This window comes from Triticum aestivum, chromosome 3B (genome assembly GCF_018294505.1).
Source record: "Triticum aestivum cultivar Chinese Spring chromosome 3B, IWGSC CS RefSeq v2.1, whole genome shotgun sequence".
Taxonomy (NCBI): Eukaryota; Viridiplantae; Streptophyta; class Magnoliopsida; order Poales; family Poaceae; genus Triticum; species Triticum aestivum.
In genome coordinates this window covers 77719033-77733958 of record NC_057801.1, presented here as the reverse complement: position 1 = coordinate 77733958, position 14926 = coordinate 77719033, and the positions used below count along the sequence as shown (strand labels likewise).

General features: G+C 46.7%; 1 protein-coding gene across 1 annotated transcript; it reads right to left on the bottom strand.

Moving 5' to 3' along the window:
- Window positions 1-8646: 8646 nt before the first annotated feature.
- Window positions 8647-13511, bottom strand: LOC123068714 (wall-associated receptor kinase 4). Its single transcript, XM_044491335.1, has 4 exons — window positions 12347-13511; window positions 12134-12146; window positions 11814-11978; window positions 8647-9800 (listed from the first exon to the last, which is right to left on the bottom strand). Exons 1-4 carry the CDS (start codon window positions 13442-13444, stop codon window positions 8818-8820), a joined length of 2259 nt encoding a protein of 752 aa, XP_044347270.1. The 5' UTR covers window positions 13445-13511; the 3' UTR covers window positions 8647-8817.
- Window positions 13512-14926: the final 1415 nt, after the last annotated feature.

The window sequence follows — 14926 nt, the reverse complement described above, 5'->3', positions numbered from 1 at the left end:
TCAACCCCTACACAAATGAATTCGTCTTGGTGTATCTCGATGATATTTTGGTCTTCTCCAAGAATAAGTCGGATCATGCCAAACATTGGCGATTGGTGCTCGACAAGCTCAGAGAGCATCAATTCTATGCGAAGTTTTCCAAATGTGAGTTCTGGCTTGATGAAGTTCTTTACCTTGGTCATATCATCTCCGCCAAGGGAATTGCTGTTAATCCGGCAAAGGTTTCTGCAGTTCTGAATTGGGAACCTCCTCAGAATGTCAAGCAGCTCCGCAGTTTTCTTGGTCTTGCAAGCTATTGCCGAGATTCGTTGAGAACTTCTCTAAGATTGCAAAGCCTCTTTCCAACCTCCTCCAGAAGCATGCCAAGTATGTATGGACGCCTGAGTGTGACGTCGCTTTCAACACCCTCAAAGAGAAGCTAGTCACAGCTCATGTCTTAACTCCTCCTGACGAATCCAAGCCATTCGAAGTGTTCTGCGATGCTTCTCTTCAAGGTCTCGGTGCTGTGTTAATGCAAGAGAAGAAAGTTGTGGCCTATACCTCTCGCCAGTTGAAGCCCAACGAAAAGAACTACCCCACTCATGATCTTGAGTTGGCGGCAATTGTCCATGCATTGATAACATGGAGACATCTCTTATTGGGAAGGCAAGTGGACATTTTCACCGATCACAAGAGCCTCAAGTATATCTTCACTCAACCAAACCTCAACCTTAGGCAAACTCGATGGGTCGAAATGATTCAAGAGTACAATCCAAGTATTGAATATACTCCTGGCAAGGCAAATGTGATTACAGATGCTCTGAGCAGAAAGGCTTATTGCAACAGTCTAATTCTCAAGCCATTTCAACCGGATCTTTGTGAAGCTTTTCGCAAGCTGAATCTTCAAGTTGTTCCTCAAGGCTTTCTTGCCAACCTCATAGTCTCTCCTACTTTGGAAGATCAAATTCGTGAGGCACAACTCCTGGATACCATGGTGAAGAAGGTGAAACGTGGTATTGACAAGGGCATTTCCAAATACAAGTGCTATCGCTTGGATGACAAAGAAACTCTTTTCTTCGAGGATCGAATTGTGGTTCCTAAAGGCGATCTAAGAAAAGTCATCATGAATGAGGCACACAATTACCTCCTATCCATTCATCCTGGAAGTACGAAGATGTACCATGACCTCAAGCAGTCATATTGGTGGACTCGAATGAAGCGAGAAATTGCTCAATTCGTGAATGAATGTGATGTCTGCAGAAGGGTGAAAGCAGAACACCAACGACCAGCTGGTCTCCTCCAACCTCTTGCTATTCCGGAATGGAAGTTTGATCACATCGAGATGGACTTCGTGACTAGTTTTCCTAAGTCCAAGCGTGGAAATGATGCTATCTTCGTTGTCATTGACAAGCTTACCAAAGTGGCTCATTTTCTTCCTATCAAAGAATCTATCACAACAGCTCAGCTGGCAGAGCTATACACCTCCAGAATTGTCTCCTTGCACGGCATTCCACAATTGATCTCTTTAGACCGTGGAAGCATCTTCACTTCTAAGTTCTGGGACTCCTTTCAGAAGTCCATGGGCACCAACATTCGTTTCAGCACAGCTTTCCATCCTCAAACAAGTGTCCAAGTCGAGCGAGTCAATCAAATTCTTGAAGATATGCTTAGGGCTTGTGTCATCTCTTTTGGCATGAAGTGGGAAGATTGTCTTCCTTATGCCGAGTTCTCCTACAACAACAGCTTCCAAGCGAGTTCGGGCAAGGCCCCATTCGAAATTCTCTATGGCAGAAAGTGGCGTACTCCTCTCAATTGGTCTGAGACAGGTGAACGCCAACTTCTTGGCAACGACTTGATCACAGAAGCCGAAGAAATGTGCAAAGTCATTCGTGAGAATCTCAAAGCCGCGCAATCGCGCCAGAAGAGTTACTATGATAGCAAGCACCGTGATTTGGCTTTTGAAATCGAAGACCATGTCTACCTCCGCGTCTCTCCAATGAAAGGCACTCGTCGCTTCGGTATCAAAGGGAAGCTTGCCCCTAGATACATGGGTCCTTTCAAGATCATTGGCAAAAGAGGCGATCTCGCCTATCAACTCGAGCTTCCAACCAACTTTGCAAACGTGCACGATGTGTTTCACGTGTCACAGCTTCGCAAGTGCTTCAAGACTCCTGAGCGCACTATCAACTTTGAAGAAATTGACCTCCAAGAAGACCTCTCTTATCATGAGCACCCCGTTGCTATTCTTGAAGAAACCGAGCGCAAGACTCGCAACAAGTCAATCAAATTCCTGAAAGTGAAGTGGTCAAACCATTCCGACCGAGAAGCCACCTGGGAGCGCGAGGATCACCTCCGTTCCGAATATCCGGAGTTCTTTCAGTCCTAGATCTCGGGACGAGATCCTCTTGTAGTGGTGGAGTGTTGTAACACCCCGGATGTAACTTTCCATCTTTGTAACTCCAACTCTTGCCATTTTCGGCTACGTGCTATGATATTCCCTCCGTGGTTGGATTTTGTTTTTCTTTTTTCATTTTGTTCATGTCATGCATCTCATATCATGTCATCATGTGCATTTAATTTTGCATTCGTGTTCATCTCATGCATCCGAGCATTTTCCCCGTTGTCCGTTTCGCAATCCGACACTCCCACATGTACCGGCGCACCCCTCTTGTCTCTTTTCGTGTGCGGGTGTTAAACGTTCTCGGAATGGACCGAGCCTTGCCAAGTGGCCCTGGTATAGCACCGGTAGACCACCTGTCAAGTTTTGGGTCATTTGGAGCTCGTTTGGTACTCCAACGGTTATCCGCATATCCGCAAAGGCCTCTTTTAAGTTGCATCCCAACACCCCTCCAAAACAGCCCAATAACCCATCTAAGTCACTTCCATGCTCTCCGTCGTCGGATCACGATCGTGTGGGCGAAAACTGCACCTCATTTGGAGCTTCCTAACTCCTTCTACCTATAGAAACACCCTCTCCCCCAAAATCCCGGGTCAAAACCACCCTAACCCTAGCCCCGCTCCTCTCCGCGCCGCCGGACACGTCCGGACGGAGCTGGACGCGTCCGCCGCCGCGCCCCGGGAGAATCGGAGCCCGCCACGTGGCCGCGCCGCCGTCCCCGCGCCGCCGGCCCGCCCGGCTCGCGCGCTCGCCGCCGCCGCGCACCCGCTCGCCCGCCGCCGCCAGTCCTCCCGGCCCGCGCCTCACCGCCCGGCCCGCGCACTCACCGCCGCCACCTACTCCTGCCCCGCCGCCGCGCTCGCCCGCCGCCCGCCGCCGCCCCTCGACGCCGAGCACCGCCGCCTCTCCCTCAACCCCGCCGGCGACCGTGCCCCGGCGAGCCTCCGCCTCTCCCACGGTGCCCCGGCCTCCTCCCTCACCTCCGGCGTACAGGAACTCCGGCGAAACCCTCCGGATCTTAGATCCAACGCTAGGTTGACTTTCCCCGACCCCCGAAATCGTCTAAGTCATTTTCCTGTCATATTTTGTTGCATCTTCATCGCATCACATCTTTGCACCCGTGGCTCCGTTTTGGGCGTGTAGCATATCAAATTGTTCATCTCGAAGAGTACATCATTTCATTCCATTTCATCATTTACATTTAAGCTAATCTTGACACCCGAAATGCTGTTGGAAGAGGGCTATGTGATGTTAGTTTCTGTTTCGTAACAGAACTTGCACTTTTGTCATTTTTGCCATCATTAATGTGTGCATCTTATGAACTTGAGCCCTACATATGTTTTGATCTATGCCATGCCAGCTTTACAGGGGTGTATGCCATGTATTTTTGTGATCAATGTGGTGACTAGCACAAGCATGCAAACTAGGCTTCGTGATATTGCTGATTTTGGACCCTGTTCTGCTGTTATTGTGATGCCATGTAAACATGTTGCTACAGAGAGATCCATGCATATTTAGGGATACTTCAGTAAGGGTGTTTTGAACATATGGTTATGCTCTATCCATTCATGCCCTTGTGTGGAATTATGGAGTAGTCTACCATGCCATTTTCGTGCTCTACTTTTGCTACAAAATGTTTCCTGGCAGATTGTTTACATGATATTCAATTTTTACGAGGTTGTTGTAGTTGATCCGTGTATGATATGATGTTGTTCTTGCCATGTATAGCTTCTATGCCATGTCTTCTTGATGGATGTATGCTTAGTTTATCATGAGGTGCTCTGTAGTGAGTGCATCGAGCTCACGAAGGTGCCTTCGTAAATCTGTCAATGCCATGCTTTGTTTGCTGAATCTGTTACCGAAACTTGCTAATTTTACATGCATGCCATCATTTCTTCTGATCCTTTTTGGCTTATGGTCAGTAAGGGACTTTTGATCTATACTTTGAGTAGATTCATGCCATGTCTTGTTTTGCCATTATAAGTTCCTGTAGCTTGTTGATAACTTGCTCTGAACATTGCTTCCTGATGCTGTTTATGCCATGTCCAGTCTGATATTTTTTGCACTTTCACCATGCTTGTTTGGACCTGTTATTATGTGATTTAGCCGTAGCTCAGTGTTCCTATTTTGTTAAGCACCTCATGTAGATCACTGCCATATGCTTTGTTTGTATGTTGGGGTGCTGTAGCATAGTTTCTTGTTGCATGCTAAGTAGCATCGTGTTGTTAATCGCAGATTTGTGCCCTTATTGTTTTGCTTGCCATTTGCAAACCGTGCATCCGTTTCCGGTGATCTTCATATCGATTTCGACCGAAATCATCTCATATTTCCAGCGGCATACTTGGTTTGCCAAGTTGATGCCTTGTTCATCATTTCCCTTCCGGAGCACGCATATGCATTGCATATCACATCTCGCATATCATGTCATGTTTTGCATCATGTTGCTTGTGCATTGCACCGTGATTTATTGTGGTTCCTTTGATTGTGTTCTTTCTTTGGGTAGAGCCGGGAGATGAGTACGTGAACGAGGAACCTGTTGAGAACGTTTACGAGGATCAAGCCTTCGACAACTTTGAGAACTTTGCAGGCAAGATGACCATACCTTCGATATCACTTCTATCTTTGCTTTGCTAGCTGCTCGCTCTTTCGCTATGTTAGCTCTACCCGCCTTTGTTTATCATGCCTCCCTATTGCCATGTCAAACCTCTAACCATCCTGTCCTAGCAAACCATTGATTGGCCATGTCACCGCTTTTGCTCAGCCCCTCTTATAGCGTTGCTAGTTGCAGGTGAAGATGAAGTTTGTTCCTGGGCGGAACATGGATATTTTGGGATATCACAATATCTCCTGTTTAATTAATGCACCTTATATATTTGGTAAAGGGTGGAAGGCTCGGCCTTATGCCTGGTGATTTGTTCCACTCTTGCCGCCCTAGTTTCCGTCATACCGGTGTTATGTTCCTTGATTTTGCATTCCTTGCGCGGTTGGGTGATTTATGGGACCCCCTTGATAGTTCGCTTTGAATAAAACTCCTCCAGCAAGGCCCAACCTTGGTTTTACCATTTGCCACCTAAGCCTTTTTCCCTTGGGTTTTCGCGAGCCCGAGGGTCATCTTTATTTACCCCCCGGGCCAGTGCTCCTCTGAGTGTTGGTCCAAACTAGAGCACCGTGCGGGACCATTCCTTGGCAACTTGGATTACGTCGGACCTGTACGCTTAGCTTATCCGGTGTGCCCTGAGAACGAGATATGTGCAGCTCCTATCGGGATTTGTCGGCACAGTCGGGTGGTCTTGCTGGTCTTGTTTTACCATTGTCGAAATGTCTTGCGAACCGGGATTCCGAGACTGATCGGGTCTTCCCGGGAGAAGGTATATCCTTCGTTGACCGTGAGAGCTTATGATGGGCTAAGTTGGGACACCCCTGCAGGGTATATAATCTTTCGAAAGCCGTGCCCGCGGTTATGAGGCAGATGGGAATTTGTTAATGTCCGGTTGTAGATAACTTGACACTTGACTTCATTAAAATGCATCAACCGTGTGTGTAGCCGTGATGGTCTCTTCTCGGCGGAGTCCGGGAAGTGAACACGGTTTGAGTTATGCTTGACGTAAGTAGTTTCAGGATCACTTCTTGATCACTTCTAGCCTCTCGACCGTTGCATTGCTTCTCTTCTCGCTCTCACTTGCGTATGTTAGCCACCATATATGCTTAGTGCTTGCCGCAGCTCCACCATATTGCCCTTTCCTACCTATGAGCTTAAATAGCCTTGATCTCGCGGGTGTGAGATTGCTGAGTCCTCGTGGCTCACAGATTCTACCAAAAAAGATGCAGGTGCCGAGGATACCGGCGCAGATGGCGCAACCGAGCTCAAGTGGGAATTTGATGAGGCCCTTGGTCGTTACTATGTATCGTTTCCAGATGATCAGTAGAGGTGCCCAGTCGGGACGATCGGGGATCTGTGTAGCATTTGGGGTAGTCTTCTTTTATTTTTGTTCCGTAGTCGGACCTTGAGTGTAATCTAGATGATGGATGTTTATTTATGTATTGTGTGAAGTGGCGACTGTAAGCCAAATATGTATCTTTTCCCTTATGTATTACATGGGTTGTGCAAAGATTACCTCACTTGCGACATTGCTTTCAATGCGGTTATGCCTCTAAGTCGTGCTTCGACACGTGGGAGATATAGCCGCATCGAGGGCGTTACATTCCCTCCCTCTCATTCCCCCCGCTCCGCCCTTCCCTCCCTCTCGTTTCCCCCGCGTCGCCTCCCCAAGCGAGGCGACCGGGGGGCTCCTCTCGTCGCCCCCAGCGTCCCCCTTACCCTAACCCTCCTCCCGCCGCCGCCGGCCTGCGCCATCGGGCCCTGCCCCGCATGGTGTCGGCGGCGTCCTCGTCCTTCCCCGCGCACGCTGCCCTGGCTCGGGTGGAGGTGACCCGTGGCGGTGCTCCTCGGTCTGCCGAGGTTCCGGCGGCGGCGACTGCTCTGTCGGCGCGGCTCCGGATGGCTAGGGGGCGGCGGGCTGGCGCGGTGGATGGTGGCGATGCCCTCCCGGCCTAGATCTGGTCTCCTTTTGGGCCCCATTTGGGTCTAGGTGGGACTGGCTCGATCTCGTCTGCGGCGGCTCCGGCGGGGCCAGAGGAGGTGCGGCTTGTGCAGGGGGTTGTGGAGACGGCGGTGCGCCTATTGCAGCGTGGCGAGGGCGCTTCACAAGCCCCTTTTGGGCTCGTCCTGGCCTTGAGGGCCCAGTGTGCTCCTCTCGCTGCGTCCGGTCTGTGACCACCGATGACGGTGGAGGTTGTCTCCTCTCGCGTGGCTGCTGTCGTCGCCGCTCCTCGTTCCCGGCTGCTCTCTTTCGACCTCGTCGGTCTCGCTTCGTTGACCATGGTGAGGCGGCGGTGATGATGGCAAGACCGTGACGACGCATGTTGGTGGGCGGCATGAATGGTGGAGCGCATCGGACCATTCGGGGATATGGGTGATTGGTGGATGGGAGAAACCCCTGCTAGCTTGTCAGCACCGACGTGGTGACGCTTGTAGGCGCCACCGTTCCTTCCTGAAGGGCGACGGGTATTCCCCTTCCCCACGCCCCTCCGCGTACCGGGGGAAACCCTAAGAATTGTCCGGGCAGCAGCGTCGTCGTCGTCTTGTTCCTTCCTGAAGGTGTTGCTTGGTATGCGGAGGTTCAAGATGCTAGGTGTGAGGTGGTAAATGTCCGGTGGGCGCAGCGGTTGCGGGTCATCATTGTTTTCGTCGATCCGACGTTGTCGACATTTTTTTCTCTGCTCTTTCTCTTTTGTTTCTTTTGGGCGTGCTTGTGCTGTTTGCCCCAACATTGGACTCTTTGTTGTATCGGGTGGTTGCTAAATCTATATAGCAGGGCGAAAACCTTTTTCGTCAACTACAACAACCGTCGGGTGGTTAGAGATGCTCTCAGCTTAGTGTTGTTTTTGTAACGCCAACCACCGTCCGCAATTTTCTGCCTAGTGTTAGCCACAAGCCGATAGACATCGGGAGGATTTACTGGAGGCCGCCATGAAGCCCTCTCCTCTACCCCTTTCTTTATTTTCCACGGTTGGTGATTTGGTGCAATGATCCTTCTGGAGCTGTCTTGTTCTATCTGACATGGGCGTTCTAGTAGGGTAGCGTATGAACGTTTGGTGCTGGGTCAACGTAGCGCTAATCACTGAAGCAGAGCACCAAATTCTGCTAGGCAGATTCAGAGATTTACCTGCTCATAAGTTGATCATACACGCCAAGAATTCAGAGTTTATTCTCGTGCCATCTCTAGTTCCATCTTATGCGTGTGTTTTTGACTTGGCAACCGACTGAGAATATTAGAGAAGTGTACAATTGATTGGACCAACATGGCAACCTCAGTAATGCAGGAATTTGCACGGGGAAGTTGGATCATGCATGTTACGGACGGGATGGGGAAGATTTCGCAGAACAACAACATCAGCATCATGGCAAACCATCATTCCCACAGCGGTTAAAGGATTGACACACACACAAAAATACATTCTGATAATCTTTCACAATTCACATAGCCATTGTTTCAGTAATACACTCGACAGTTCTCCAAGACCAACACAACAGAACAAGATACGTTCAGAAATTCAATTGGGTGGTACATATGCATTTTTGTGTGCAGCTTAAACATGGCCATTCTTGAAGGACAAATGGATTTTATTGCCAAAAGCAACAGAAGTATTTAAGTAATCGATACAACATTTGCTCACTTAGAACACACAATTACTCAATGAGTCACGGTACAGTACAAATGAACCAAGGGAGACCACCCCTGCCTCTACGCCTACAATTTTTCCACCAAAACAGCATAAGACAAACATTACCACAGCGATAGTTGTCTATCTTAATTTACTGGACATACATATTGTTCACACAAACTAGAATGGGCATCACCTTACAAACAAGTTACAACTTACAACTCACGAGATCGGAACAGTTTGAGGAGGCGCTCTGCTACCTCTGTCATTGTTGGTCTTTGATCCACATCAAGGCTGAGGCATTCCACAGCCATCTCTGCTAGACTATCAAGAAGCCCTAAATCTCTTGGTACTGCAATTTCCTTGTCAAAATACTCAGTTGCTTTCCTCTCTTTCTTGTGAGCTTCAAGAAACTTCTGTACGAGGCTATTATTGTCGGAATATGTGGCCTTCTCCCTGCTAATAAGCTCCAAGATAACTACTTCGAAACTGTAGACATCACTTTTTTCGGTTAGTAGCCCCGTTTGTAGATATACTGGATCCATATAAGTTCTGTCACCAATGATTGATAGGGTATGTTGTTTATCTCTCGGAATCAACCTCGATATGACAAAATCTGATATCTTCGGCACAAAATTGTCATCCAAGAGTATATTTGCTGGTTTAACATCACCATGCAGGATTTTAGTTGTGGTTTTTGAGTGCATATAAGCTAGACCATCTGCTGATTCTGCAGCAATTCTTAAACGTAGGTCCAAGTTGACAGGCACCTTGTTGTCACTGTGAAGAATGTCTTCCAAACTGCCTTTGGAGAGAAACTCATACACTAGCATTGGAAGGTCCACTTCAAGACAACAACCTATGAGCCTAACAATATTCTTGTGTATGACTTGAGACTGGATGATGACTTCGTTTGCAAATTGTTCAGTCTCTAGTACACTCCCACTGATGGGCTTCTTGACTGCAACTAGTTCATTAGCAAGAAGACCCTTGTAAACTTCACCGAAGCCACCTTTTCCAATAAAATTGTCACTCTTTATAATAGGCTTGAGCTCTTCCTTTTTGAAAAGCTTTATTATCTTTGCCTTCTCTAATATAGGCCCACCATTTTTTTTGTAAAACTCTCTTGTCTTTGTTCTCTCTTTTTGAAGAATAATAAGAAATAATATAACCATGACGAAAATAAAACCTGTTGCACCTGCATGGAGAAGACACAAACTAATTTATACCACTACAATTTACATTAACCGACTTATTAGTAGACAAAGATAGTACGTAAAAAGGGAAACGACCTCTCAATAATCTATTTGCGGTCTGCAGTAAAATAACACTAGAAGTAGCACAAAATAAGCATCAAGATTGATGAGGGACTAGGACTTCCAAACAAGTGTGCCAAAGATAATCACTGCACCTCTAGTATAAATTATAAAAATTATGAGAAATCAAGACAGTTTAAAGAAATACTAAATAGTGATGTATGCCCATTTGTATCTGTTAGGAAATCAACCTAAAAATCTCTATATTACCATTTGATGATTTGGATTGGCTGAGTACATCAGCGACAATCAAGTTATTGCCTGATGACTTTTTTTTAACATGGAATTTGAAGACATAATTTTTTCCGATCGAATGGCTCTCTGGACTTAGTTCCATTTTCATTGAAAATGTAACACACAGAACAGCGTTATAAGGATCCTTCTACAGCAGCATTGGGTGCGCATGCCAGCAAGTATAAAAGCAAAAGTGCTTGAAGATTAATGATTTGGGTGAGAAACTAAATACCCCATGTAAAGAAGGCCTTTAATTTGCCTAGTTAATTTGTAGATAACTACTCCCTCCGTCCTGAAATAAGTGTCTCAACTTTTGTACAACTTTGTACTAAGCTTAGTACAAAGTTGAGACACTTATTTTGGGAAGGAGGTAGTATTACTTTGCCTGATCATTTTTAGATTAAAAAAATACTCCATATGTCAAAAGAAGAATGATTTGGGTGAGAATACTCCATGTCAAAAGATTAACGATTTGAGTGAGAATACTCCATGTCAAAAGATTAATGATTGGTATCGGCTATTAATTTGCCTGGTGGTATATTTGCACTAGACTGGCTACTAATTACTCCTCATATGCAGTAATTACTCCTTAATTAGTTGACATACTAAATGCCACGGTTAACCCCCTATTTAAGCCATTGTGCTCTCTTCACGGTACATGTTACTGCATGCTATGCATGATTACTCGCAAGTCACAATAGCAGGTGGTAAAATGGACACACCAATTCTTTGTGGAGTATTGTTTATATCAATCTGCATCGCTCAATAAATTTAAACTACCCTAGTCTAGTAAAATGCAAAAACTAACTAAATGCAAGTAGCAAACAAAAAATGAATTACTCCCTCCGTAAAGAAATATAAATTTAAACTACCCTAGTCTAGTAAAATGCAAAAACTAACTAAATGCAAGTAGCAAACAAAAAATGAGAGCGGCGTTTCGGTGCCCGGGTGCATCTGCACCCGGTCAAAAAAAAATCGTAAAAAATTCAGAAAAAATCAAAAAATTCCAAAAAAAAATCGGGTGGTTGACAATTTGATGCGTGAAGTACGCTCCAATTTTAAAAACATTTGGACTTCTGTGCATCTCTCAGCAAAAAAGACAAATCAGACTAGAACAGTATATGAACAGTACACATTTTTACAGACCTCCGATTTGTTTTTTTTCTGAGAGCTGCACAGAAGTCCAAATGTTTTGAAAATTGGAGCTTACCTCACGCATCAAATTGTCCACCACCCCAATTTTTTTGGAATTTTTTGAATTTTTTTAGTATTTATTTTGATTTTTTTCGTGAGCGCAGGTGCAGATGAGCTCGGGTTCAGATTGGATTTTTTCACAAAAAATGAATTACTCCCTCCATCTAGGTGCGTAAGTCATCTTACGAAAATCAAATCATCCCAAAACACTTAGGCACGGTGCATTAACTTCTACCTTGTTTTTTGTTTCTTGACATATCAACCAATAAGAGATGAGGGATGTGCATGCTTTTAGTGACTTGAGAATACCAAACACGACATGCAGTGGTTAGTTCGTTGCATGCAATACTATTAATTAGCAAATAAACATTAAGGTCTCTCGTTTCCCCTCCTTGGTCACGATGCACAATCTAAGATGACTTACTCACCTAGACGGAGGGAGTACTAATTAAGTACACGATACTTACCCATGACCACTTTAGCGACTAATGGGACTATATCTTTGCAGGTTCCTGCTTTGCCGTCACCCTTCATTCCGCGCTTGCATGGACAGTCATAGCCTCCAAGCCTGTTCTTGCATACCCCGTCTCTTGAGCATGGATACAAATCACGGTTCTTGCACTCATCGATGTCTGAAAGAAGTAAGTAACGATTAAATATCCGGCCGGTGGAGAAGTACGCATATATATATATATAGAGAGAGAGAGAGAGAATTGGCAAATCTATGTAATGTTTTATACTACAAAATTTGTGTGTATGAATCTAAAATAATAAATAGCATGTGTACCTTGACATCCATTGTTGACGTAGGCAGTGGAGGAGCTAGGTAGAAAGTGTTGGGGGGGCCAAGACTAAAACATGACTGTTTGAGGGTGTAAAATGCCTAAAAAAGTCTCATCTAAGTACTCCCCCAAAATAATTCTTCACAGTTGGGTACAAAGTTGGGGGGGGGGGGGGGGGGGGGGCCACAGCCACCCCAGACTAGTACATAGCTCCGCCATTGGACGTAGGGGTTGCCTTCGTAATGCTCCTTGCACTTGCAGACATAAAAATAGCCAGCGTCTGTAAAGGCTGTTGCGTTGGTACAAAAGCTGTTGCCGCTGGCGCACGCGTAGCCCAGAGGTGGCTGCTGGCCTTCAGCCGGACATGAACCGTTCTGTTCGGTTATGATGGCGAAATCGATGACGAAGGGGACGCCCCTTTGGAATTTCCTGGATAGCACTTCATAGCCGTACAGGTCCAGCGAAGAGAAGTTGTACCATGAACTCTCCACCACCATTCCGTAGGAGCACGGGTGTTCTTCCCAATCCACCCAAGTAGAGTTATCGGGCTTGAACGACACCGCAAATTCTACCGGCGGGGTGTCATCTACTGCAGCCGCGAAGGGGACCTGACAGCAGCCATACCCGGAGCACGACCCGTTTGTGGGTGACTTGAAACCACTGAATTCGACGATTGAAGTGCAGGTTGACTCTAGCCATGGATCCGAGCTTGGGTAGTCCATGTACATGCGGGTTGCCAACCTAGCTTCGACATTCTTGCCGATGCCAACGAGAGAGTTGCGCTTCGACAAGTTGAGCGGCCACATGGTCTTGGCAGGCCCCACAGAAGTAAGCTGAAGCTTGAGCACATGCTTGGTGGTGGATTGACGGCAGTAAGATGAGACGGCGCCATATGCCCGGACCTCATTCCGCTCGACCGATATGTCAACCAGCTCGATCGGGGACGGCGGTAACGCCAATTCGTCGAACACATAAGGGAACCGGTCACGAGCCGATATGATGGCCTCGCCCGTTAGCTGGTATGTCTCACGTGGTGCGACAACAAGGAAGACGCGAGGGGGACTGGTGGAGTCGTTGCAGTAAACCTCGAATTGCTGAGCAATGAAGCAGCCCGGCCCAATGCCGAACGGGTAGGGGATGCTGATATTGCCGCACTTGTCGCGGCAATACGGGCGGGCGACGGGCATTTGCTGTTGTTCTGCAGCAGCAGAAGCAGCCAGGACGAAGAGGTCAGTCGCAGCGGCAACGATGAGTAGGATCGTCGGCAGCCTCAGCCGCCGCCGCCGGGAATGGAATTGCCAAAGAGGCGTGGCCATGGTGGAGAGTAGTATGGAAGAACTATGGATGGTGGGCTTCAATGGAGAGTATGGGTGGCAATGCTCATATAGGATGTGAGCAACAAGTGTTGGTGTGATGATGCATATATATACACGGCAATGCTATGTATTATGCTTGCTTGCTAACGTAAGATGCAAGTACGTACGTCATGGTGGCCACCTAATATGAACTCTACGAACTTGGCGACCTGGGTGAATTGAATTCACTGCGCGTGCAGGTTGTCCAAGCCGGAGTGTTGAAGTTCGTCACATGGAGAGTCAGAAACCAAACAGTGTTAGAATTTATTCCTATTTGTCAGCAAACGCTGGACTTGTAGCAGCGTGAGCTGAACCAAGTGGGCACCAATATCGAGGTCAGTCTCCCCTCGAAAGAGAAACGAGGTCAGTCCATGGTGTCCTGTTGCCTATTTATTCGTGTCAAGTCTTGTCCGTTCACACGGCGATCCTGTCTACGGGGAAATGGATTTAGGGCTCCTTTGATATTGATCCAAAGAAATTCTTAGGATTTTTTTTCCTACGTTGGTCGTTTGATTCATACGATTGGATCTCATATAATTCCTATGAAATCATTTATACTGCATTTCATAGAAAATCTAACATCCACTTGAAGCATTTTTTATAAAAATAATAATTCAGCAGCATCAAACACTCCTTGTTTATCCTATAGAATTTAAATGAGCAATGCCACTTCAATCCTATACTTTCCCTTTTGCCGCGTTTTTAAATCCTACGAATCAAAGAGGCCCTTAGAGCATCTACAACCACACTTGCCAAATTTTGGTCCCAAAACACTTGCGGACACGCCTGCGAGCCCGCGGATAGTCATCGGACATCACAGAAAATTGCTCCTCCACAACCGGATGCATCTAAATTGAATAATTGAATCCATATTGGATCATGCAACGTCCTACGGAGCTAAACACATGTCACCGATTACCAAAATTTGACATGCCCTACTAACAACGACAAGAACGATGATCGGAGGAGTTCATCCACAGCGGCCTTGCCCTTGCCCTTTGAAAGTGCAAGTGTCACTTAAAGTATATTTTGGTGTGGTGAAAATGTGGTTAAAAAATCTAATAACGGGTGCTAAAGTTTATCCGAGGATATTGGTTCCAAGTTGTTCTTGATGGAGGTGTGCGACCCCCCCTCCCCCCAAATCAAAAAGATCAAAAGTGTGGTCTATCGGCGATTCGAAGGTTTTCTTTTTGGTTCAATTCGAGTCGTAGGAAAGACCGCACTATTAAGAGGGGTCGGTGTGGATCTGTGTTATGTGAGAATGCCATTGCCAAAACCTAAACACCAGCCTACCCACGCCTACCACTTATATCAGTAGTGTGCTTGCGTGTGGTACTCAGAGAGCTCACAACAGAAAGTTTCTGGATACCCTGTGCGCACGGGGTTTTTTGACCCCCATGTGCATGCGGGTACTGCGTAACTTCCTGAGTACCCTGTGCGCAC